Source organism: Echiichthys vipera (assembly GCF_963691815.1).
Source record: "Echiichthys vipera genome assembly, chromosome: 22".
Lineage (NCBI taxonomy): Eukaryota > Metazoa > Chordata > Actinopteri > Perciformes > Trachinidae > Echiichthys > Echiichthys vipera.
In genome coordinates this window covers 17,135,336-17,162,826 of record NC_139847.1, presented here as the reverse complement: position 1 = coordinate 17,162,826, position 27,491 = coordinate 17,135,336, and the positions used below count along the sequence as shown (strand labels likewise).

The following is a 27,491-nucleotide window of genomic DNA, read 5'->3' as shown; positions in this document are numbered from 1 at the left end:
AAAAAATAATGTAAGCGATTCACTGGAAATCTAATCACTTCTTGCAGAAATACTAATCAGAAATAATGACAAGCAATAAGATGTAAATCCCTTTAATAAAACTCAATGAAACGCAGTGTAACAAAGGAAAAGAATCCAACATAAAGCAAGTAGATAACATTTACAACCACAAAAGAAAAAAAAACCTGTACAACTCTAAATGCCTGGAGTCACTTCTATTTTTTCAAAGATTTTTTAATTAACCATTTTGTGATGAATGAGGATAAACTTGGGGTAACGGGTGGGAGGGGCAAGGGAGGCATGTAATGTGTTTTATCTTTTTTTTTTCTGTTTAAATACACGAGTGTAATCTCATACACAGATGTATGCTTCATCAACGTGGCTGCTGAAGTTAATTTTTTTTAACCCGCCGCTGCAGTGTACAGCAGCGGGAGAATGAGGTGGGTTGTGGCCGGGAGTGTTATTTGTACAAGATGTCATAATGGCCAGGTCTATAGAGGAGGAAGATGCGCGGGTCGCCTCCTTCGGGGAAGACGTGGTGATTGACTGTTCCCCCCTCTCCTCTGTCCATGTACTCCACCAGGATGGATACGTTCAGGGCCTGGGCTAAGGCGATGATGTGAATGTGGTCACTTTCTTTAGACATGGGCTCTACTTCCTTGAAAAAGAAACATTAAAAAAAAGCACATTAGGTGTGAGTTTGTTTTCACAGCACTGAACATGAGGAAAATGCATTTTTCTAGCTTGTCAGGAAGGGGGCTAAATAACGCTCCAAAGTTGGGCTAGATTTCGGTGAGGGAGAAACTAGCATGGCCATTTTCAAAGAGGTGCGTTGACCTCTGACCTCAAGATATCTGAATGAAAATGGGTTCCATGGTTACCCACAAGTCCCCCCTTTACAGCCATGTACAGTCTACAATAATCGGATGAACTCTGAGGTAAAAGTCGCTGTTTTTCTCAAGCTGTACAAATGTGTTATCTTGACCCATCCTAAAATTGTGTATTTAAATACAGGGCTTGAAAAGCTTTTCCAATGTCAAATTCAAGCACTTTCAAGCTTTTCCAGCACCTTAGAGCTGTGTTAAACTACATATGTCTACAAATACAGACAAATTGAAGCGATTATTTAACTTTTTTATCATGTTAAAGACATGGTATTATGCTATAAATAACTAAAATTGTGTTTTGTAAAATCCTAAGGATAAGAAATGAATTACATTTCTATTCTGCAGCTTTTTGCTGTGGGAGAAATGCAGATACAATTTCAAGCATTTTCAAGTCCTTTATCCAAAATTCAAGCACTTTTCAAACCTCGAAAACACAACATTAAAATTCAAGTGTTTTCAAGGATGTCAAGCACCCGTACGAACCCTGTAAATGTTCCCTCATACTGGGGTCCCTAAACAGTCTTGGTACTAAGAAAAAATTCCATTTCAGGAACAGACGTGCTCGTCATCCGATCACCGGAAAATACAATTCTTGCAAAAACCTCCAAATGTAAAAAGTTTTTGGTAGCAAATCACAGTATGGATTTTTCTGTGGTGTTCCTCAAGGTCTGGGTGTATCAACCCAAAAATTGCAACCAAAACTTGAGACGCAGAGCATGTGAATTGGCATCCTAACGTCAATCATAATGTTCTCAGTTGTTATTCACTCTGAAATGTCAACGTTTAAAGAAATAAAACACTATTTATTACAGATTTAGGACTAGAAGAACCTGACACAGTACTGAGCTGCAACTCGAGTTAACCTTCCCAGCTTTATGTACACCACTTCCATGTGACTTCTACTGTTGACCTGCTATCTCCCCTCTACCATGCCGCCCCCCACCCTTAAGGCCTTTACGACCCGGGGGCCTTTTGTTCGTGGGATTTATTTTCCATGTCAATACATTTTTTTCAAACTGTTGTTTTTCTCATGAGGATTTTCACACAGCAAATGCAAATATTAGCGTTATTTTTTTCGGATCAGGGTCGATTTTTCTGAGCTTTCATGCAAAAAAAACCACAACCAATCACGTTGTGTTGTTTACTCATGAGGCTTACATGACAACAACACAGAGGTCTGCAACTAGACCTCAGACATCCATGGTTCAGATGGAAAACTATTTCACAATAACACACACACACACACACACACACACACACACACACACACACACACACACACACACACACACACACACACACACACACACACACACACACACACACACACACACACACACACACACACACACACACACACACACACACACACACACACACACACACACACACACACACACACACACACACACACACACACACACACACACACACACACACACACACTATTTAATTGTTTACCAGAAGGAACTCAAACTCATTAAGAGCATTTCACTAAAAGAAAAAACAATAAAAGTGGTCAGAAATCCCATGAGTAGACACTTATTTTGTGTCCGGAGCTAACCTCCATCACTCCACTCAGCAGCAGAAACAAGACACGGGACTCCTCTGCTGGTCTTTATTTGTTCTCAAACTGAAAACTGTAAATTACATTGATATCTTCACACATATCTTGATCTTAAACTTTATCTCTCCTCTGATCAGTCTCACAACTTCTCCTTTCACTCTCTTCTCTCTCCAGCAGCGTCCAGAAGGACCTCCGCCCTGACCCGGACGAATATTCAAACCTTTTCTGTTGCAAATTTGCATCACTGCTGGTGTCAATAGTTTTTATACGAAATATTCACAGGCGAGTATTTCACATTTTCATGTCATTTATTCGTCACGCCACCAGTGTGTAAAGGCCTTTACCCCCTAAAGCCAAACGATAAGAAGTTAAAACCAACCCCACTCTAGTTTTGTGGCACTTTCCAAGGTTGTGACCGTCTTTTATTTTAAGAAGAAAATGGTTTTTGATGTCTAGAGTCTTTCTGAGGAACTAGAACTTATTTTAAGTTTATCAAAGTGAAAGTTTTAAAGACCCACCTGCTGACAGAACTCCTTGACAGAGCGTCCTCCCTCTATGAAATGCTGAAAGAAGCCATACTCTCGCTGCAGGTAGCCTGAGGTGAGCAGCCGCAGGTACACGACCACATAGTCGGACACGTTCTGGTCGTTGAATGAGTTCAGCAGCTCTTGCAGGCTTGGCTGTTTCTCACACAGTTCAATCAGGTCCATGAACTTGGAGGAAAGACATCATTTATATCATTAGATTAATATGTACGTGTCCAGCTTGTCAAATTACTGTCCAACTGGCCAAATCTAGTGCGCCTGTCCGCTCCAGCTGACCAAATACATCAGGTGCTTTGGCAGATGACCATTGAGAGTTGGCAGGGCAACGAGCAAATTAAAGTTAACAGCATCACACTCTTAATACAACGGGATACAAGATATACTGTATGTACTGTGAGACTCAAGATAGCTTTTATTAATGATCAGAAAAGCCATCAATGAAATCACTTTTAAAAGCTCCTGTTAACTTCAATGAAAGAAACAATATCATTCTATTTGCTACTTCGGTGTTGAGGGTTTGACCGTCAATAATAAACAATTGATGTATAATTTACTTGTACAAGAAACTCACAGTATTGTGAAAGTCTTCAATGGTAAACTCAGTGAAGCCCTCATTAACCAGATCCAGTTTACTTTTGCCTGCAACTGCTTTGAACCTAAAAGACACAAAAAAACGTATTTAAACAACCCTGTGAATATAACGGCCACCGTAGTGTTTGTTAGATTTTAAGAATAATGGGAAACAGTGCCGACAGGACAGACAAACACTGCAACAACTAATCGATTAAACTGAATACAAAAATAGTTGGCAGCTAGTTTCATCATCGATTAGTTGGGTGTATTATGATGTTACACTCTCTTATCTAATTTCAGCTAATACGTACTGTTTTAAGGGACAAATGCGTTATTAAAGGTTCATTTCAAGACAAATAACTTCCCTCTGTTTTCACACAGTTTTGTGATCGATCAATGTTGCTGGGCCCTTTATAGAGCTAATGCTTGACTGGGCTAATGGCAGGCTACACTGAAAATGAGCTAAAAAAAGATCTTTTTAAAGATAAAATCAGTCATCTGGCGAAAGCAGTGTGCTTGTCCTGTTTGAATAACACTTAAAAAAAAGAAAAATATTAAAATCGATGCAGCCGTGAAAAGGTGTGAAAATTGTGCCACACCAGACTTTAATGAACCAAGGTGACAAAAGTATGAACTTGAGAATAGGGACAGGACAGTGCAGCCGTGTGACTCACTTCTGAAGTTCTTTGCTGTCATCTAGCAGCGACTCGAGATGTGCGAAGCCAAAGGCTCTGTAGAAACAGTTCCCGTCTGGCCGTGTCTTCCGAATGTACGAGTATTTTTTGTGCAGGTCCTGCAACAAAACGAGAAGAAAAAAGTAAAATCAAAAAATTATTAAGACAATCAAATGCAGAAACTTGAAGAACAACAAGGAAATGTGAGTATGTAAAGAACAAACGATTTGATGTTGTGGCTCAGGATAAAATGACACCCTGGACTGTGGAGGAAATGCACCCTGGTGTGGGTGCAGTAACATCAGACCAGGAAGTGTAGTTTGACTGACCTTGATCTTGAGCTGATAAACCGTGTCATCCTCAGCGTATTCCCTCTGCAGCACTGCCAGCTCCTGTCTGTCCGACACTAAGGGGTTACTGTTGGCTATCTACACACCCACAAAAAGAAAGAAGGAAATGAGTGCATGCACTGTAAGAAAATTAACTCATGGGTAGGGATGGGTATTGTTAGGGTTTTATCCACACTCGTAGGTTTGATTCTTTATCTGTTCTTTTTCAATTACTTTAAAAAAATAAAATGTATGTTTTAAATATAACAAAAAGTGAGCCTGTGCATGTTCTCATTTGTCCAGGTCATTGTTATTACCAAAGCAATTTCAGTCAGAAGCAACTGGACTTGGTTATTGGTCTAGGAAGACGTTTCACCCCTCATCCAAGAGGCTTCATCAGTTCATGTACGCACCTGACCAGACTGGGACCTCTTGGATGAGAGGTGAAACGTCTTCCTAGACAAATAACCAAGTCCAATTGCTTTTGACTGAAATTGCTTTGGGGATAACAAAAAGTTGTTTCTAGAGCAGCAACAGGAGTGTTTACAACAGCAAAGTCACTATATGTCAGCAGACAGCAGCAACGTTTACAAGAATTTGCCCAATTTTAAGATACATGGCAAACTAAACAGTTAGACTACAGAGACAGTTTTTGTTTGAACTTGTTTGTAATAATTCTCTATTAGCAGAGCTGAGCACTTGTGTAAAACATAGCAGCAGTGGATGACAGACTGCAGACAGAAATGTTGCTTTTCTACATGTGTGGATGTGTCAGGTCGTGTGACTTAACCTATAGTTTTAAGTTAAGCTAGGCTATAAAAAACTTCAACTAACTTCAACTATGAACAATAAGAGCTCTTGTCTGTCTGTCGATTCACATTAAGAGCGTAGTGAGACCCCGCAGTTCCAAGCGGGTTCGCAGGCTGATTGCACTTACTGTCTGAAAAGACCTTTATGCTTGTTGAACAAGTGTATTGATAAAGTATTGGCTTTTTATTGCACTGACACTAATAAGTGTAGATTGAACAGTTTAGCCCGACACAGACAGAGGATATGAAGCAGCATGATAATGAATTATACCAAAACAGTACTGATAAAAAGAACTGGCAACGTAGGAGCTTCACAATACTATGACCTCTAATGTTTTAGCCCTGGGGCCCGTTTAAGACCAATCGTAGTCTGTACAAAGATTACTAAATAGTCGTAAAAAATCTAGCTATGCATGTATACATCAACAACGTCCACTGCAGTTGTGGATGTATTATGTTTGTATTATAAAATAACTTGTTTTTTTAATAGGTCTCGTCTGTGCAAACAAGTTTCATAGTTATCTTAACAAGTCAATGTTACTGATTATTACAGGCTGTGTTTAAAACTCTAGTTTGTAATTTCATAGTACCATGAACTGTAGGGTCATGAACAAAGATATCAATTGTAAATTGTATAAAAGTAAATCACTTAGATATCATCTATGGGGTTGACAGCTGCATATGAAGGGCTCAGCTGTATCCACACATAAGCAGACATTTCTAGACGTTTAACTATCAGAAATCACTGGAATCTGAAACTTTTGGATCCTGCTGCTCACATTTCTCACCTCTTGCTGAATTCTGTCCTGTTGAGCAATTATGGCCTCGTCATATGCGAGGCAGTTCACTCCTGAAAGAGGAGCGGGACAGATTAATTCGGTTTCAGGGTGAAAAAAAACAGAGATTGAGAGACCACCACCATGGCAAAAAGTGTATTTGGCATTTGGATTTGAAGGCCTGCGTCTGATCAGGGCCAGTGTTTATGAAGCATATCAGAATGGAAAATTGGTCAGGTTAAAACTCGAGTGGAGACATGGCTATAGGGTTGTGGTGTTACAGTGTCAGAGGATCAGTGGTGCAGATTTACAACACAGCATGCAGCAGCAAACAGCAGGAAAGTACACTGTTAAATAAGGATATCGGGGTTAAAGTTAGGAAACAGTTTGAGCTGAATAAAGTTGTACACAATAGTTGCAGGAGCTTATTGCATGTGCACACAGATTTTCCTGGGACACTATCCATGCATTTGTTCACGCATAAACAAATAAATCTGGCTGTCTCGGTTAGTCTGTACGAACCAGGAGGCCTAACAATGTGTGCAGAAACGATGCTTACAGTGACACTTTATTGAAAACGAATACATTCTTTAAAACGAACTGTTTTTGTGGATGTATTTGCCTTTTATTTCATTGACATTATAAAGAGACGGAGGAGTTGGTGAAACCATAAATGCAATCGCGTTCATAACAATACAAAGAATTTGAAAATGCAATATATTGAATATAATAACAAAGTATTCACGATGACTCTTAATTTGTATTACATGTCGTCGCCATAAGCAACCACAGACGCACCCAGTCTTGGTCAGAAGTTAACAGAAGCACAACTTAATCCACAACACCAGCTAACGTCAGTCAGCTCGACCTGTGCGAAAACAAAACACGTTATAGTCTCGACGAATACGCTGGTTTTAGCACCCTAAAAGGGAATATCCCGTCTTTAATAGTGAGCTTAATGCTTTCAACATTTCCTTGCGTCAAAAACCCCGAGACTGTCACTAACTGTCGCCCTGTCAGTGACTAAACGAGCGTTTTCTCTTTGTGTAGCGGTTGTAGCTAACTGCGCTAACGTTAGCCCTGGCCTCTGTCTCCCCCTCAACCTGCATGTGAAACCCCGTTATCACGGAGGGGACAGCGGCCGAAACACCGAGCGGACTCTCGTGTGGCTGTGGACTTCACTTTCAAGAGATATTAGCGCGCTGTTAGTTGTATATTTAGTGCTGTGACTGTTTCTCTCACCCTCCACCTCCCTCTGTGATGATTCCTGCTGCTCCTCCGCCATCTTAGCTATCGAGATCTGTTTCCTCCTCCTGCATGACATCACTCATTACACACTTCCGGGGGTGTCTTATGTGTTTATTCTGTCTTTGTTGGATTTGTTTTTTACAACAGAGGTAGACCATTTAATGTCAAGGGGCCTATAAAGAAAATGGTGTTTATCAAAGCGTGTTTAGGTTACATAGAAGTTCTATTTTATCCCTTTTAATTGACATTTCATTTCTATGTATGTAGCAATTGTGTTATTTTGAACTGCTGGACATCCAATCCCTGCCTCATTTTCAAAGGAGGTCCCTGGACTAGGGGCCAAGGCTGGAACATCAACCAAGGGGGCAACAGCTGCCCCAAGGGCCCTATAGGGGCCTCCTGGGGGGGGCATCCCTATGTTCCCCAGTTGCATAAGCCTCTGTTTTGTTAGGGTTAGGAGTTACGGTTAGGCTTAGGGTCAGGGTTAGGGGGGTAGTGCTAGGGCCTACATACATAAGCCTTATCGCTGTGGAATTCGACACTGATTGTGCCGAATAACAGACAGGGAAACATAGGACCCTTTCTGTGAAAAGCGGGTAACATTGGACCTTTCTTTAAATAAAGAGTCTGCTGTTCCATACATACAAAGATAGGGCCCAGGGAACATAGGGTCGCTCCCCCTCTAGGCATCGGCTGTGGTAATTTGATTAACTAGAAATGAATCTGGTAAAGGCTTTGTTCATCAAAACTAGGAACTAAGAACTAAAATAGAACTAAAACTAATATAGGGCTGGGACTGGTCCAACGTTGGACCAGTCCCAGCCTGGTCAGATGCGTACATGAACTGATGAAGCCTCTTGGATGAGAGGTGAAACGTCTTCCTAGACAAATAACCAGGTCCAGTTGCTTTTGACTGAAATTGCTTTGGGGATAACGACGACCTGGACAAATGAGAATATTCAAAGGCAAAATAGGACATTAATATCATTATAAATTCCCCATATTTGGATGATCCAGAAAATACTTTTAGTTAGCATCAAAGTTTTACAAAAAACATGCACATTTATTTCAACCCATCAATACAAGCTGATACCCGCACATAACCCTTAAAATACATGAAAATCGAGGCAAGTAACCAGGAGGATCGTTTTCCAAAATCATAGTGGAATGCAGTCTTTTCATAGTTCTGTAGTGTGCAGGCTCATTCAGGTCCCTGCACTTTCCAGCAGTACACATCAGGGGGCACTGTCTGCCACAAATACAACCCACATTCACACGTAATACCATTCATCGGCTGCTCTTACCTGCTCCGAACCAGTGAATCCTATATGGCACATTGTCTTTGCCACAAACTGTCTCGTATTTGTATTGTATTTACAGCAGGTAACATAGATCAAAACATTACAATGTAATGCATGTGTGAACAACAAAATAATACTTCATATTTGCCAAAAAAGCAAAAGTGATTCTTTTTTTTTTCAGATTTTCCCCTTTGGCACATTGCTAGCCATATCAGGGCTGTAACAGAACCCCAGATATAAACAAAAGGCATCTACTATTATTCATCTACAGATAAAAATACGGCCTGGGTTTTGACACAATATTAAAAATCTGTACTAGTTCATGATTAACTCTCGGAAAGGGGTCGTCTTGTCTTGGATGATGAAAAAAACATACAGATACAGCATGTCCAGGGTTTCTGTCTCTGTTGGGTCTAGTGTATGAGTTCACATGTATTCACAAAAGTAGCACATAGTAGTTGAAACAAATAAAGTTAAGTTTAAATGTATTTTACAAACACGACAGCTTCTCCAACTTCCATCCACTGTGTATGTGTGCGCAGATGAGGAGGTACACAACATATTTACATAAATACCCTAGTATTCTATCCTCGCAACATATGAGCAGGACTCATTTTATCTGCTATATGTGTATGCTAATCAACTATTCACGTTTTTGATGAAGTCAATTCAAAAATGATATTAAAAAAACACATTTTTTGAAAGAAAAATCCATATTTGTACAGATTTACAGCCCAATCCCCACATGTATAGGATACTAGTCATATTTTGGCTGCATGAAGTCTTTATCTGATCCCAAATGTCTCAGTGCTGAAGTCAAAGACACAAGGACACTAAGACAATATGGAGGTATGCACGTTGCAGGCGTGGCAAGAGAGGAACAACCCCGTGGTTTGGATCCGATCCCAAAGCGTGTTGTGTAAGGAAACTTAACACAGGCACGGCTACTCATGCACTAAACATCCAACCTCTGTACAGAGGTGTTGCAATCTATGTTTCTGATGTACCAACATTCCCACAGCCTCCTCTACTTCTCCTGCATTTCCTGCGAAAGAAGATTGTCTGCGATGAAACGCTGTAGTAGCTGCACTGGAAATATTGTGACATTGTATCTGTTCGTGACTGTGGAATAAACAGTACACTGTTGATCACCACACGTCAGGTAGAAATCAGATATCCAGATATGTCCTGTAGATATGTCCTTTTTTTTTTTTTACTTTATTCTATTGCACCATGTTCCCACGTAATAAGAAGATGCAGCATTGTAGTCAAGGGGCAGGTTTTTCATATTTGACCACAAATTGGTTTTCTGGCCCGTGATCAAACTTTGCCTGTGTATCCACCACCTTCAAGACCAGAGCTGGCCACTCTTATGATTCACATGTTATCTCCCAGCTGCCTGCTAAACTATCTGGGCCTTGTGGATCAGGGAGGCATGGGGATTAACCACAGTGGGGCTAGGCCGTCGTTTGGGTCTGAGCGTGCCGTTAGTCTGGTGATAGCGTGTGCTGTGAGCCTCAGACACCTGGGAGCTGTTGGTCTCGCTGTCTTGGTCATCGGGATGCTCCTGACTGGCGGGACCACCCAAACCTTCATCCACTTCATCCTCATCATCTGTTACCGGCGGGTAGTTGCAGCTCAGAGGAGGGTGCTGGTGATTCTTGGCAACACTTCCCGGCCGTGAACCCCCATCCGTTGGGATAATGGCGCTGCCGTTCAGCTGTCTTACAATCTCCGTGGACTGTATTGGGAAGGCTGATGGCGTGAGAGGAGGGTGGAAACGAGTCTCCTGCTGCAAAAACACGGAGCAGACACACTTCTTAATTGCATCATTAAGATAAGTATGCAGAGGTTAATAAGCCGACTGAGATGTATTCCACAGTTTAGTGACATCAGGCTTGCACATGCACAGAGACGCACTTACTAAAGAAATAGTGCTGTTTCTCACGTATGTCTCCACTCGGAGTCGGTTCTCCTCGTCTCTATCTAGAGGCCTCTCTCTCCCCCTCCGAGAGTTGTTGTGCAGGACTGGTCTGCCCAGGTAGTCAAACGCTCCCCCTCCTCCCCGTCCACCTGAGATAGTAGATCGGCTGTCACGGCAGTGAGCCTCCTGTCAACGCAGGAAAAGACATGAGAACACAGATTGTAACGTCTGTTGCATCTTTAATTTGAGCGATTTGTTCTAAAGCAGAATACATTTGAAGCAGTCTGAGGAAATTTACTTCTATTGCAAATTAATGAATTAAAGCAATGGATAAACATTTTGGTAAATATGCTTATTTGCTTTAGTAGTATCAGTATGCAAAACATAACGCTAGAGCCAGAGTGGAAATAGCCACTCACTCTAATGGTAGTGGCAACTCTAGGGACCTTTATTAAAAATATTAACTATTGCCAAGATCACAAGGGATTGACGTAAAATGTCTTTGTCTTAACAATAAAAAAAACAGATCTCAAAGAGTATGTAACATTTATGTAACAGAGTCTGAAATTTTGTAATAATTTCCGTGATGATTCTGAGAAAGAACTACTGTGCACAGTTTGGTCATTCTCATAGAGAAACTACATTTGTTCAGTAAATACACTTCCAAACTATTGATTCTGATTCACTGGTATCCTAAGAAGCCTTTACTCAGTGTACAGCAGGTCAGCTGAATACACAAAAAAAGATTTATAAAAAAAGAAAGTTTCCAATAATAAACCAAAAATGATTAGTGAACCTACTCTGGTTTAAATGTAGCTTATTGTTTCTTAAAATGAACACTAAATGAGTTATCTCTAGGAAACTGAACACAAGCTATCATAAGGTGTTAGCAATGCGGCTAAAGCTCTAGAATGTAGGAGTAAAAGGCTTTTATTTGCTGCGACCTTTAAAGGGTATTTAAGAGTAAAACAGTGAACTGGAAAAACATCGCACAGAACACCATGGTTGACGTCAACAGTATTAGACTACTGTACATGACCAAATTAAAGGGACAGTTTGACATTTGGGGAAATCTGCTTGAAATTAAATAGGCCATATTCTAGAAACAAAATGTCCAGAAAAAAGGAGCTTTATTGTAGCTCAGAGGTCTTCAACACTATTTGTTAGTATTATTATTTAATATCTGAGATGAACTACACTCAGACTTCTGGACAGTAAAGAGCCAGTCACGGGCCTGGTCCCTGCATGCAGAGTTAGACAGATATGTGGACTGACCCCGAGGGAAGACATGCTGGTCCTCATCATTCCCTCCAACCTCAAAGGGATGCTTTCCTCAGTCTGCGACGAAAAGAAACACAGGGTTGGATTAGATGTGTGACTGGAAATAGTCTGTGCATCTAACACCATGTCCCTTTAAAACTTGCAGGTGTAACAGAAAAGATAGGATTATTTGACTGCCAGAGAATTAGTCATTGATCACCGGGCACATTCTCAATAAGACTCTTAGGGTGAACGCGAGAGGACGCTGCATCTCACATTATGTTGAGTGTGAAAAGAATAATTCAGTAACAGTACCGCTCCTCTGGTATCCGTGCTGATTGAGTTCATTCTCCGGAAAGAAGCTTGCCTGGAGAGAGTGCTTATTTCCTCCCTGTAAGAAACAAGACAGTAAAAAAAGGAGAAAGGTATTTAAGTGCTTGAAGATTCTGAGTAAAGGTTCCACTGTGAATTATGCATAAGTTCATACTGCATCTTTTTCATTTGTTATTTCATTTCCATGCCTATGTTCTGCTTTTCTTTTTGCATATCCAGCCCAAACAGTCATTTATTAACTGAATTTGACACTTTTCGCTCCTCTAATCCTCCTGAACACGCTCAAGTGTTGTAACTGTCAGTAGTAATATGCTTAACAGCCCTGATTTGCTCCATTCATAGTTGTTGTTGTATTCATTGGCTCAGTGTTCCCTGCGGAGATCATTAAAGCTTCATCTCGTCTTATCTCATCTTAATTAAAACATGTCGACGTACTTCCTCTCAGTCAGCTCCTTCTCCAGCTTCTTGTTCTTGCGTTTGTGATGGCAGGTGACGGTGATGACGATGATGAGCATCAAGATCAGCAGGCCCCCGGCCACGCCCCCCACGATGATCATCAGCATGTTTTCAACCATGCTCTGCCGCTGGGGAGAATCTGTACGGCGGAGAGAGGGAGCAGGGGAGATGGAAGGATTAGATTGATGCATACATCTCTTCTCACAGTCGACGTTGACATTGCTGTCATCTACCTGCCACGACAATTTCCACCTCCGCCTCCCCTACCCCGACGTCGTTCTTGGCCACACACTGGTAGGTGCCTCCATCTGACAAGCTTAGGGGGCGCCCAAAAACTAGTGTTCCATTAGGGTGGGGGATCACACCTTCAGGTAGCTCTCCCCCCATTCTGTAAACAGGACAAAACAAGGTTACATGACAGTGCATTTAGATGAGCACACAGAAGTCTTCATTTCTAATCTGTGTTCATCTGAGTTCCACTTTTTTAAAATGTTGCAACATCCTCAAGTGTGAAGTTGTTGCATGACTTTCACAGAGTGACTTCAACTGTAGAAAAAAAATCACCCTCCCCACAATATCTCATGAGTAACATAACACTATTGATGGATGCAATTATTTTGCCATTAATGGTGAATACATTTAGACCATAACATGTTAATGGCATAATCATTTTCACATGATGGCACAATAGAGGAGTAGCACACAACAAAATGATGCATCCTGTTTACTGAATATCATTTTTGAGCCAAGAAGCTGTCCTGCTGCCCCTTGTATACGCATTTGGACATATTTTACTTTAATACAGTTCTGCTTTCTTTTCTTTTCTACCCCACTATCCCTCAGAACATGTGACAAAAGAAAACACAGAACTCTTTTCTGTACTCCTCTCTAGCCCTTAAAACTTGCAGACAGTTCCTTTCGAAGTAGCTGTTTCTGTAGGTGGTGGAGTTTCCTTTGTTCAGCCATGTTGCTTATAAGTGCTCATTCTAATCACATCAACACTTCTGCTTTATAATTCAGACTTATTTGGAAACATAAAGCATGAAAACAAATGTAAAACCCTCCTTAATTTCGAGGACCTTTACTTTTCCTTAACACAGGATTAATCAGGGAGAGATGGGAGGAACTCCTACGCTTATTTCCAATAAAATGTCTCTTTTCAAATCCTATTTTACAGTCAACCATTCCCCTTGGTTGTTTGGAGCCACCAGATAATCCCTGTCGGTGTGACTCACTGAGCCAAACAGTCCAGGGTGTTGCCTCGGTGTTGTTGTTTTGAGCCCATTTACTTGAATCAGTTGGAACAGAGTTGACTTTAACATAATCACTAATACAAAGTTTTATCCACAGAGGCTATACTAACTAACCCCTACCACGGCAATAAAGAGGAACACTCTGTTTTCACATAGACACACCTCCCTGATAACATCTCACACAAATCCACACATTCAGCTTCCTCTTTCCTCCTCCTCCCGCCGCCCCCCGGCTCACCCCAACCCCATCCCCACCCCCACCCCCTCTGCCTATACCTGCTCCCATGACTTCACCTCTCTCATTGGGACTGCTCATCCCCTTTCCCTTTTTCTTCTCATCCCCCTCATCCTCCCTCCTTCGTGTGAAACTGTCTCATCCGTCTACTCTCGGCACAAGCCGCAACACGACACTGTGACACCAGCTATTACTTCACCCGCCGCCTTATATTGACAAAGCCAACAGGTTTTCCTGCTGCTGCTGCTGCTGCCGCCTCACATTTGTGTGTGTTCATGCGTGCACGGGGGTAAGGAGAGGTTGATCGCAAGTAAAGATTCTGCTGCTTTGGGTCTGTTTACAGCCTATAGCTCATTTGTGAGCGTGTGTGCGTATGGCGTGTGTCTGGTAAACAAGGCGTGTTCCTGTGACTAACAGCAAGTAATATGAACATCATCACCTGGTAAAAACAATTCAAATCAGAAGCAACCTCACCAAACATGTGACTTTCTTTACATTTTAGGAGTATAAGCCCCATCTGTGTGTAAGGAATTTCTCCCTTGGGGCCTAACTGTCACTTCTCATACTTCCATGGGAGACTTCCAATTTCCTTTTTTGTGGCTCGCATTTTTTCAGCCAATCTCCACACCACACCCTGAGAATATGTAAATGCAGCAACAGGAAACGGCTTAAAGACGACTCCAGGTGACTCAAGTAGAAGGATCTGAGTCAAACCCTCGTCTGGGTTTAAAGCTGGGCAGCGATGGGCCACCTTTTTATGTGACACATGCAGCATTCGAATATGTCTGGACTTTTTGGTTAAGTCATACGGAAAGGGTGTAAAACATTACTTCAACCATAAGTATAGAAATAACATTAACAAGTAATAAATGCTGAATCCTTTTTTTAAATAATCTAATAGTTGTCGTACTGTAGGAGTTTCTGATGCAGCATAACTTGAGATAACCTGTTCTCACTCCAAACGTAACTCAAATATGGCAGCTCTGTCAGCGGCCCTCGAGGCACCCTTTAACATATGCAGAAGGATTTCTGCTCGACCACAGTGAAAATAGTTTTGTTTGCCTAAACCTAATCATACCCTGCATGATGAAAAGGGACACCAAAAGGGACCCAGAGCATCAAAAACATGACTCCAGAGCCTGATGTACTGTACTTAAGGATAATTGGGAGGTACTTGTAATTTACATGAGTAATATCATTTTATGATACTTACTATACTTCTACTGCCCTACATTACAGAGGTAAATATTTACTCCACTACATTTATTTGGAAACTTCAGTTACTAGTTACTTCACACATTCAGATAATTAATACAAAATATTAACAAATAATTAAATAACATATATTGTTATAGATTAAGCTACACAGCGGTATATACAGTAAATAAAATTAGCCCCACCTTTATCAGCTGCAATATTAAAGTGAAAATGTGATGCTTGAGACAGGAGATGAGATGTATTGTGTGTGTCCTTGAGGTCTAAGGAAAGTGTAAAGGTAATTTTCTTCTTCTTAAACATTTGTAGAGATAGTTTTTTTTAAATATTTTAAATAATGCATAGTTTACATACGTATTTACTTGTTAGCAGTGTTCTTCACAGCCATTTGTGTTCACATTGTTTCTTGTGCATTACTGCTGCTAACTGCTAACTGTTAACAGAGACTGACTCGTAAAAACATCTTTCCACAGTGCTACGAATGCTCAAAAATTCCATAGGGTACCTTTAACTAACCCAGGGGTCTGCAACCTTTACTATCAAAAGAGCCATTTTGCCCCCTCTTCACCAAGTAAAATTTGTCTGGAGCCGCAAAACCCATTTGATCTCACAGCTTATAAAGTTGTATATATAGTTATATGATATATACAAAAAAACTAGTTTGTTGCATTTATGAAATTATAGAACGAAAATAAAGAAAACTGACTTATAAAAAAAAAGTTGTTTGCTAGTTTCTCACGACATATCAAGCATACAGGTAAGCCATCAATGTTGGCAGTGAAAGCAAATTGATCTCTCCACACAACACTCTATTCTCCTCCCATAAGTTTTTTGGGGGGGGTTTATCCATGGTTAGCATACTGACAGCACAGGCCAGAAACTCAAGATTAGCGGGGAAAGGTGCTGAGCGATAGCCGTAGCATGTGACGCATATTTTAGTTTCAGATAATATTTTTGAACAATCACATTGAACTCCAAAATAACAGGTGCTTCCTTTGAAAGATTGTCCACTGTACAAAAAACACATCATTTATTTCCATGTTGTTTTTTAGCAAAGCTACAGGGAGCCACTGAAAAAGGAGTGAAGAGGAGGCCCAAGAGCCGCGGGTTGCAGACCCCTGAACTAACCTAATCTGCTCAAATATACACTATTTATGGTTCAATCCTTATTTTACCAATTGCACACAAGTATATTTGAGTAATACGATTTCAACTCGTGACTTTATATGCAACTGGCAAACTTCTCTATGGAAACTGAGCTAATAATAAAAGAGTTAATTTCCCTAGACTGACTTGTTTTAAATGACACGCTTTTTGCTGAGGAATAATCCCATCTTAGTCACATGGAGGTGTTGACTTCATTTGACTTTGACCTGAGTGCAACCTCACTGAAGACATTTGCACTCTTGACTGGTAGAATTATAGCAAAAGTAATTGGTATAATTACAGTTATAAGTTATGATAAAAGTGAACAGACATATCAGACAGTTAGTCACATGAGTAGCAGACAGCCAGAGAGGGAGGCGGGACCCGCTGTACCTGATCCAGATGAAGCTCTGTGGTTTGGGGTTTCCTCCACTCACGCACCTCAGGGCAGCAGTCTCCATACCCACAGACCAGTCTCCTTTGTAGCCAGACACCTCTGCATGTGGAGGGACTGGAAGGTAGAACAATACTATATCAGCTAGGATCAGTTGAGGCACGCGGGGGAAAAGGAGGCATTGTTCATCGCTTCAGAATCATCATATAGGAGGTTTGAAGAGAAACTATCACCTTTTTTTTTTTAAACACAACCCACAAAAATGTTTTTAAAAAGGCAGTTTAATATGGTGAAGACATTTGCAAATCAATATGAGAGTAAAATGTGAAAAGTGACACACAAGTGTAATCTTCCTGCTTTGAAGGAAACAGGAAGTAAAGCTCTGAAAGTGATACTACTGTTGAAACTGTTTTCCTTAGATGTGTGCTTGTTCTTTGCGTGTATTGACTGTGAGAGTGGGGTTTCTTTATTAAGGGACAAATTCAAACACAGCCTCTATATAATTCGGATGAAAACTCACAGTGCACCACCAGCTTGTTCCTGAGCCTGCGGGGGCCCTTTAAAGTGGGATGCCACACCAGGCAGTCCAGCTTCTTGCCATTCATGCTCCTCAGGGGGTGCAGGGAGTAGTGCGAGGAGATCGCCCCACTGTCAGTGGAGCGATTGATGGACTGGCCGTTCAGGTCGGTGTCCCAGGAGAGGCGGGGAGGTGGGCGGGCTACAGAGCGGCAGGAAGCGGCCTGCCGGTACGCCTGTCCCTCCACCAGAATCACAGGGTCCAGAGAGGAGATAGGAACGGCTGGAGGGAGGGTGTTACAATGTTTGGTCAGCGTAAAGTGAGCAGTTAGTACTGAATAAACACATAGAGATCTCTAAAGGCCCCGTAAACATATGTTCTCAATCAGCTTCTTACTTAGAGCGATACATGAATACATGGTTTTAGAGCAAAAGAGAACTATTTAGGGTATTTTTCAAATAAAAGATGTATTTATGTCATTTTTTCTCTCATTGCCTTGAAGTGGGTGGGGCACGATTACAGAACAGTGATGTCACATTTTTCCAGTTAAAGTGTAATTCAGGTGCAAAATCATCCCATGGTCTTTTTCTGCACTTACATACATCAAATAAGCCGAGTTTTTTAATGGAGAAATCCTGTAGAGTCACTAACAGCCGGACGTGGCTAACACTGATTAGCTCGGGGCAGTACGGTGAAGGCATTAAACGTCTTTTTTAACCACTAATACTGCTCCAAAAAACACCAAACCTCTGCAGTAGCATGAGAAGAGTCCTTACACAGAAAACAAAGCACCAACAACGTAGTTGGTGAACCCAGAGTTTATTAAAAGAATGTTTTTAAAGACTTACCTACTGGCCCCTGTACCAGCTCCTCTCATAGTAAAGTCCAAGTGGATTACCAAAGTCAATCCCAAAGGAAGGAGCCCATTGGTGCTTTGTTTTCTGTGTAAGGACTCTTCTCATGCTACTGCAGAGGTTTGCTGTTATTCTGAGCAGTGTTAGTGGTTAAAAAAGACGTTTGAATACCTTCACTGTACTGCCCCGAGCTTATCACTGTTAGCCACGTCCGGCTGTTAGCGACTCTTGGAATATCTCCGTTAATAGTTCCCACACAACAAAAACTGTCTTGATGGCTTATTTGAGAAAAAGCCCATCGGATGATTTTGCGCCTAATAATTTTATCCCGAACTTTGCAACAGCTTTGATTGTTGCTTATTTGGTCAAAAACATTTAATGCAGAATTTTTTAAATTGGGTCAAGTTTTCAGGTGCTTTAAAGTACTTTAACTTAAAAAATATAAAAAAAATAGGAGAAGCCGCTGCTGTCGGCTGCGTTGTCACGGCCCTCAGGGTATGATCCTGAAAAACATCGTCCTTTCAACTGTAAACCCATCCAAAGCAGTATTACACATCAGACCCAGTGCTCCAGTTTGTAGACCAGACACACACACCAGGGATTCATCCTAGTGAAAGATGTTATAGTTGGGGACTTTGCGGTCTCCTTGTGCTGGTAGTAGTGTAAAAAACCACAACGACTTCAAGACAACGAGATGTGTAGCTTAAACAGTACAGCAAACTGACAGCTTTGTGGGAACGTGGCACATCAGTAGACTGAGAAACATTTGTTCATTCTATAGAATTGAATTATGACTTGCTCAATCTAACCTTTGAGGGCCGTGTTACAGTGTGTGAAATAAAATAGAATAATGAAACGATCAAAAATATGTAAGGATAACAATTTGTGTGGGATTACACTGGAAAAATGTTGTGAAAATACCTAAAAAGCTTATCAGACTTAATGAAATCTGATAAATATTACCGCGAATTATTGTAATGAGTTTCTTGATGAGGAAACGATCACATTGAGTTTCCTATGCTGGAGACTCTTACCTTATAAGAAGTGTTACAAATGCTCAACTTGTGAGAAATGTGTGGGGAACACTACTGACAAATAACGTCATGAGAAAGTATTCTGCCATTTATTTTCTTTGTGACTCGAAAGTCTTTTAAAATGACAGTTATCAGTTATGATCCTTGTACAGCATATCAGTACTTGTGTTCCTACTGTAATAAACTTCACTGAGCTCGTCTGTTCCTACTGTGGCCATGATGTAGGGGAGGGGGGGACTCACTCCACACGATGACGGACATCTCGCTGTCAAAGTTGCCCGAGGGAAACGTGCTGATGCGGCAAAGGTATTTCCCCTCATCAGAGACCTCTGTGCTCATGATGACAAGAGACGAGTCCATGGTGGGGTCGCTGTTTTTGAAGCGCACACGTCGAGACCAGGCCCCGAACGCTGCGGAGAGGCAGAAGGTGGAGGGAGAGAGAGACAGAGAGCGAGGAAGGGGAGAGAGTCAGAAGGCCGTGTGAGGAAGGACGTGACACGGGAAATTAAGTCCAGCAAGATTGAAATAGACCTGAGGGTTTTTTTAGTCACTTTCACTTCCATAGACACGTCTGCACTCATGTTAGAAATTACATTAACAATCTGGGCGTTTAGCTCAGCATGTCTCACACTCACGAGGGTTGCAAGCTTCAATCCCTACATCATCACGGAAAGAAAAGTCACCAAAAATAAACGGTGCAAAGATCAGAATCTTAGCGCCTGTGAAGCATTCCTGTTAAGTCGCAGCAAAATTGTCAGTGCATCTCACAGTCCACAGTTAATTTAACACTTTTGGATGGTTGTGAACACTTGCCTTGAAGCTCTATTATTTCTATGAGCAGAGAACAAAAAAAGCCTCCAACCAACACTTGCCAACTGAAACTGACAAATGATCTTGTAATACCACAAGAATATTTGAGCACATAAGTGTGAGCACTATCACGAGAAGAGGAAAGAGGAAGAGGTGCGAAGATATTCACACTGAAACGTGTTCAGCTCGTGTCAGAGAGCATATCACTAAAGTTACCGACCTGTCTGTCCATTAGAATGATGTGCAGTGATGATCTGCTCTTTAGTGGCATCGGGCTGCTCCTTATACCAGGTGACCTGCACCACAGTGTCGCCAGTTGGCAGGTAGCGACAGGGCAGGACAGTCTCCTGCTCTGCCAGGGAAAGGATGGGATCTTCTGAAGGGGGGTCCACAAAGTCTCCCTGTATCACTGTAACTTTAAGAGGAGAGGGGTAAGTCATCACATGGAATGAAAGGAAATCAGATCTGGCAATTGTGCAAATGTGCAATCCAGTCCCACTGAGATCAACATTGCATCCCTACCAACTCTACCAGATCCCTGACAGTGACCTTTGACCTACAACCTGAACCTGTAGTCACTCACAATTACAATAGCTCTATAGGAGAAAGAACAGGTAAGGCTGTTATCTCATTTTCTAACTTATACACAAAAACTGCCATCTTTAAAAGATAATATCTATATCAGGAGGATGTTGATATTACAAAAGCACATGCACCTTCCACTGAAGAATGTACTATGGCATTGCATCACTACTTAGTCCCTGCTTCAAGCTATAGCCATATGCTACGTGTCTACTGCTATCTAGGCAGGGCAGAGGGTAAAACAAGTCACTATCATTATGGTTATTTAGCTTAGAAGTTAAGGAAAGGTTCCATGTTGTAAAAAGTCAGATTTTTTATAATAAAGCAGGTTGAGGTGCTATATAAATACTTTGAAAATATCAAATGACTCAATCCACAGAGAAATGCAGAGATGGGATTCATGGCTCTTAAAGGGAGCCGGATCTTATGGATCGGTTCCTTTCAAAGAGCCTTTGCAAATACTGGCTCATTCTTTAATTTGTTTAATTTTAAGGCACCAGCCAGGGGGAACTCGTTTTATCTGGGGAATAATCACTGGTAAGGCATGCTAGGATGAGATCTGGATCAAGATCATTCCAACTCAGACATCCCACATATATATATATATATATATATATATATATATATATATATATATATATATATATATATATATATATATATATATTCTACTGCTGGGATATCTGAGTTTAAATATTTCTGAAATATTGATTATAATTTCATTTAGCATGTGGACTAGATTTTAATGTCTGATCGACATTCATTATAAACATTCCAAGAGGTAGCGCCATGTCCCTGTGCTTTGACAATGAGATCAGTACTCTGGATCTACCCTTTGTATAAAATGTGTTTAATTTGTGTAAATAAAGCGACCTTGACGACTGTTATTCATGCAACACCTAAGAGAACGTTGTGGCACAATAAAAAACTAAGCAGGCCACAAAAGCATCAGATAAGCACTGTGCCTGTGCTCCGTCTCACTCAGTGGAGTAGTTAAGGAGGAGCTTGTGTGCATCACAGTGAAACACAGCGAATAAAATAAAATAGAAAAAGAACAGCTCAACAGTCAAAGAGCCGCTCAGTAGATCTGGTTCGTTCGTGAACATCACAACTCTGGAGAAATGCACACAGCCCACATTCAGAAACTGTGCCTTTAAATGAGCCGTTGTCTGTACGGCTGTGATGTCACCAATATATTATACAGTATATAGGGAGAGTGTGCTGCTACAGTGCTGTTACAGTCATTCCCCGGCTGCAGTAATGGTGCCGAGATACAGAAAACACACATGTGGAAGACCTGGAAACACTGACCAATCAGAGCAGAGTGGTCTTTTTGGGGCGGCAGTAGCTCTGTCCAAAGGTGACTCGGCTGGGAACCGGAGGGTTGCCGGTTCGAGTCCCTGTCTGGACCATGAATGGAGCGTGGACGGGTGGCTGGAGAGGTGCCAGTTCATCTCCTGGGCACTGCCAAGGGGCTGTTGAGCAAGGCACCGAACCCCCAACTGCTCGGGGAGCCGGTCCATTTGGCAGCCCCTTCGCTCTGACATCTCTCCATTCATTGCATGTATATAGGTCCTGTTTGTGCATGTGTGTGTATTTTGGGCCCGTGTGTGTGTAACCTGTATAATAATAGAGTGAAAAAATCAAATTTCCCGTTACGGCATTAATTAAGTAATTCTTCTTCTTCTTCTTCTTCTTTTTCAGAAGGTGTGAAAACAGACAGAGAGGGAATACAGGTATATTGTGACATCATTATTATTATAAGAAAATAAAATGTCTTTTGAACAAACATGCAAACATGTTCCAGTAGAACCCAGAATAAAGGTATGAAGGTGAAAATGAGCATGATAGGGAACCTTTAGGATTTACTTTAAAGGAAAAGTTTGAAGCACTACTTATTTGAGATTGAGATGATAAGATTGATACCACTCTCATATCTCTCTCTGTTAGATATGAAGCTACAGCCAGCAGCCAATAACTAAGTGCATTTAGTCATTTGGAGGTATTATTTTACTCTGATAGTACCGCTACAGCTCAGAAAGAAATATTGTGCATTTTCACTCTAGATTTATTTGATAACTTTAATGACTATGCAGATTCAGATTATGAATACGACATATAATCAACAAATAAATGATGATGTAAGAGTAGCCTACTATTATACATGTTATAACACTTTAATTGACAACCTACCCAGCAGATAAAGTCATTTAAATGAGTACTTTACTTTTGGTTCTTTAAGTATATTTTGATGCTAATACTTGCGTACTTTTACTTCAGAAAGAAAAGGAATGCATGACTTTCTCAGTATTTCTACAATCTGGTATGACTAATTTCACTTAAGTACAAGATCTGCGTACTTTCTCCACCACTGTTGAGATTATGAGCCAGACAGATACGATTATTGTTCTTCTACTCTCACTCTCGGCAGCGGAGCACATAAACATCCCCCCAAATGTGGAAATTCCTTTAATATTGTGTTCCTTAAAGTTTCCGTATTCCTAGTTTCAGGAGATACGGTTACATGGTGTTCTGGCCTTGGATCAAGTCAGATTTCATATCTACAGAATCAGGTGACAATAGCCTATCACATCAAGTATGAACATACACATTCAGACTGACAAGAGGAGCTCGGAAGAGAGGGAGGAGAGAGAAAACAAGTTGTCTATCAGAAGAAGTAAAGATATGTTGCTTAACGAGTTGTTCGAGCCAAGCTTTCAAAGCAGAGGGTTACCTCAGTGTCTGGACAGAGCGACACATTCAAGGCCTCAGGAAACACACAGGACATAAAACACACACACTGTGCATTGTGTGGGTCACAGTGCACACTACAAACCACAAACACCAGCATGCATCACTCTTGTTTTTCCGCTTTTCTGTTTGATGTAGACAAACTACAATTTGTCACATTATCTGTTGCTGTCCTCCAGCAATCTCATAAAGTACACAGATACTTAGGGTTCAGCAGTCACAACATGCTGATCCCTGCCATCGCATTTAATGGTTGATAAAGAGTTTGTTTGTTGGCATTTCTCAGGGGGATATATATCTCGGGACACTGCTAAAATTACATTTCTGTTAATGCATGTACATGTGATGTTTTGCTGCGACCAAGCCTGGACGGGTGATTCATCATCACAGTGCGTCATTATACTGCTGCTCTTGGCATCAGGTTTGTGCTGCCGTTGACTGATTCTCTGTCAGAGGGTGTGATTTCCCGATCTCAATGACCCTGTTAGAACCCAAAGAAAACAGCTTGCCTGGAAAATGAATTTCAGCAGGTGGACTGCTCCCGAACGCTAATGATATATCATTTCACAACATGACAGATCATATGTTTGTATGCTTAAATACAGTTTGGCTGGCCCTTTCATCAGTTGCTCTGAAAATGGCCAAATGAAAAATTGAGCTTCTTGAAGCGTTTATCTCTGGTCACTATTCTCGCTGTTTGCAGTACAGTTATTGTGCTGTAGAAAGCAGTTCTAACTTGTTGTTACGGGTCACTTGCAGGATCTGTTGTCACGAGCCTATGTTTTCAGTTTCACTATTGAATAATCATAGTCTGACTCACTGGATGTAGACTGTGGAGATAAAGCGTGCCATTGGCTGCCTATTTCATTCTACATTGCGACTGTGGCTCAGTGAAAGAGTGGGTCGTCTTCCATTCGAGAGATCGGCGGTTTGATCCCCAGCTCCCCCGGTCCGCATGTCGAAGTGTCCTTGGGCAAGACACTAAACCCTGAATAGCTCCCTGAGCTGCGCATGGGTGTGTGAATGTGGTGTGAATGATTAGATTAGATGGTATGTAGATGTCCACTGCTCTCTGTGTGAATGTGATAAGTGAGAAAGTGCCTTGAGTAGTCAGAAAACTAGACAGGCGCTATATAAGTACCCAAGTAGTCCATTTCCATTCCTCCCCTTCCACAATCTCCACCATCTATTTTACGTGAGCTTCAAGCTGCCAAAGATGAAATACATATCCCTTATCCCAACAGGTCTGACAATGCAAGACTATATGATCAGCTTGTAATGCTGTGTTTCCACTGTCTGGTGCCCGACTCGACTCACTACCTTTCTCCTTTTCGTTTTCCCCTGCTTATAGTTTCCCCTCTCAGCTGACTGCCATAGCAATGCCATGTGAGACATCATCTTCAACTCGACACTCGCTGAATCCTTGCATTGGCAACCAAACAGAGGCACGTCAAGTCACTCGCTTGGAACCTCGATCAAGGCAGTAACCATTAATACCAGGGACTATACACAACTTTTTCTATTGGAAAACAAAAGAGGAGCAAGTTGAGGTGAGTCGAGTCAAACCGTTCAGTGAAAAAGCAGAAGAAGAGTGTAGTGTAGTACGAGAGAACCACACACCGAGTCTACAGCCATGCTAGTGCTCTGTGACGCTGCATGTGCAACTCAGAAGTGCTTTGACACAAAGGCTAACTTCAACATGCTGCTTAGCAGGTTTTTACCATGTTCGCCATCTTACTTTAGCGTGTAACCATGCTAGCATTTGCTAATTACCGCTAAACTTAAAGTCCATCCAAGATTGTTGGCAATGGCATTAGTTTTGCAGGTCTTTGCTCTATAATTAAATTGGGCGATTAAAAGTTTGAAACAATTAAGCGATCGCTGGTTATTGCAATTCATCCTGAGGGAGGCATGAACGTCTGGACTAAATTCATGATAATCCAACTAATAAATCCTGAGACACTTGACTCAAAACCCCACATGTGAACCTCATGGTGATGCAAGAGAAGAAGTCAGGGGATCGGCAATATGATTAGGATTAGGATCAACTTAACCATCACCTTTTGTTGCCTAGAATTAACGTTCATGTAACGGTGGTAGAGGTGTTATACCTTATTTTCTCAGGGCTTTATTACATCAGTATCAAAACAATTCTAAGCAGTAGCTTTGTTGTCTAAACCTAAAGTTCACAGTCATGTACCGTTTCACAGCGTTAAATAGACCTTAGCTTGTTCCACGTTGACAGGTTTGGGTGTTTGTGTGTATCAGGTGTTGCCGCAATACCTGATATGGGAGAATCTGTTGAGATATGTCAGTGGAGATGTGATTCATGCATTTACCAGCAGACCTGATGAGTGTACTCTGCAGACAGGTGTGTTTTTCCATGAGTGTGTGTGTGTATGTGTGTGTGTGTTTGTGTGTGTGTGTGTCACCCTAAGGTTTAAGCCATACTGTGGAATCTGCCTGTGCTGCATTACTGGAATAACACTCTGCCTATCCTGGCTTTATTTATGGGTTTAAAAAGTTTGAACTCCTATCCATCATTGTCTGACATATACCCACTTCACTTATCTAATAACCCATGGGCTGATACATTGGCAATTGCATTGTAATACATAATGCTTTACTGTAAAACAATACAGTAGTAAAAATGTTTAAGGCTGACATGAATAGACCTACTTGACAGCATGTACACACACATTTAGGCTTAAGCCACGCAAAGACACACACACACACACACACACACACACACACACACACACACACACACACACACAAACACACCCACACCCACACACTAGGAGGGTCCTTGCAATTTCTCCGAATCAGACAGAAGGAGGGGAATTGATCAACAGCGACCTGTTTTTCCAGTAAGATCAGAAGAAGTGTTTTCTTTAAAAGCACTGCTTCAGCTAAATCTACCCTGGAGATAAACTGGTCCCCTGCCAAGAGTGTACCCAACTTAGATCATGAATATGCATGAGATGCTGTAGGTCAGCTTTCATAAAAAAACAAAACTAAAGATCACATTTTAAAGATCACTGCTCTTGCTTAATTTATAATGTTCTTCTAAACATTACCAGACAGGTATTCAGCCTGTTGCTGTTTTATTGAGAAGCAGCCTATAGCTCTATTAGGAATATTACATGAAATAGCCTACAATAAGGTCACTACATGGTAGACTACTGCAGGTATGCTATTGCCCTATAGGAATATCATATCTATCTTCATACCCTACTGTAACATTCTGCATGATATCACTTCTTACCAAAGATCCAGGGGACACAGAGATACAGAGACAGTCTGTTCAGCAGAGATGTCATTCTCCTTGGCAGTTACTGTTAACTGTGCACGAGCTGGGATGATGTCAGCGCTGAAATAAAGCTCATCAGTCCAGGTAATTGTATCCTAAATGACAGGTGAGCTCATGCCTCCATCCTCGATCCCTCCAAAAGTCCCGTCTTGGGCAAGAAATATGAATGTTAGAGTTGCATAAAGTCAGTCCTTGTGAAAAGTGTAAATCCTTTTGGTTTGGGCTCGTGTTGGTTTGTCAAGCACACGCCATCATGTTTGCCCTTCAGAAAAAAGAAGGAGCAGCTTTACCTGTTTGGGATACACCTGTTTGTGCTACACCTCTCTCTCTCTCTCTCTCTCTCTCTCTCTCTCTCTCTGACACACACACACACTCCTATCCACAAACACACACGCGCGCGCACACACACACACACACAAGTGCAGATACACACACATTTGCACCAAAAGTCACCTTTCCGGTTTGGCTGAGGCAACATGACAGTTATTTTCTCGTCTTTACTTGCTCTGTTCAGAGGAGAGGCAGGTGAAAAGCAGACACGGAGAGCCAGTTTACAGGTGACGCAAAACACAAGGGGCCTCCTCCCATAGGAGAAAAACAAATGAATCTCTTCACATTAAAGGGGAATAAACTCATTTGTCCACGTTTTGATCACTTAATCTCCCCATGAAATAATAAGTATGTTTTTCCTCACATCATCATGTT

General features: G+C 41.4%; 2 protein-coding genes across 3 annotated transcripts; both read right to left on the bottom strand.

The window, feature by feature from the left end:
• Positions 1-76: 76 nt before the first annotated feature.
• On the bottom strand, positions 77-7,484 carry LOC310963730 (ubiquitin thioesterase OTUB1-like; the record flags this gene model as incomplete). The annotated part of the gene is made up of 7 exons (XM_083936645.1): positions 77-658; positions 2,973-3,167; positions 3,571-3,655; positions 4,247-4,365; positions 4,576-4,674; positions 6,173-6,234; positions 7,403-7,484. The coding sequence occupies 7 exons, from the start codon at positions 7,482-7,484 to the stop codon at positions 461-463; spliced, it is 840 nt and encodes a 279-aa protein (XP_083792771.1). The 3' UTR covers positions 77-460.
• A 108-nt stretch (positions 7,485-7,592) lies between these two features.
• nectin4a (nectin cell adhesion molecule 4a) lies at positions 7,593-27,092 on the bottom strand. 2 transcript variants are annotated; one of them, XM_083937015.1, is made up of 11 exons: positions 26,742-27,092; positions 20,361-20,555; positions 19,573-19,740; positions 17,446-17,724; positions 16,925-17,042; positions 12,916-13,070; positions 12,662-12,821; positions 12,209-12,284; positions 11,909-11,971; positions 10,658-10,819; positions 7,593-10,501 (listed from the first exon to the last, which is right to left on the bottom strand). In XM_083937015.1, the coding sequence occupies exons 1-11, from the start codon at positions 26,794-26,796 to the stop codon at positions 10,112-10,114; spliced, it is 1,821 nt and encodes a 606-aa protein (XP_083793141.1). In that variant the 5' UTR covers positions 26,797-27,092; the 3' UTR covers positions 7,593-10,111. The 2 variants fall into 2 exon arrangements, with proteins under 2 accessions (XP_083793141.1, XP_083793140.1); XM_083937014.1 differs by having other exon boundaries at positions 7,595-10,501; positions 10,634-10,819.
• Positions 27,093-27,491: the final 399 nt, after the last annotated feature.

What these genes read in the sequence shown, in the direction of transcription:
- nectin4a (XM_083937014.1), bottom strand. Translation starts at nt 26,796, where the DNA reads ATGACATCTCTGCTGAACAGACTGTCTCTGTATCTCTGTGTCCCCTGG. An exon ending in GAACAAGCTGGTGGTGCACT is followed by an intron (nt 17,043 to 17,445) that starts GTGAGTTTTCAT and finishes TCTACCTTCCAG; the next exon opens with TCCCTCCACATGCAGAGGTG. An exon ending in AAGGAGCTGACTGAGAGGAA is followed by an intron (nt 12,285 to 12,661) that starts GTACGTCGACAT and finishes TGTTTCTTACAG; the next exon opens with GGAGGAAATAAGCACTCTCT.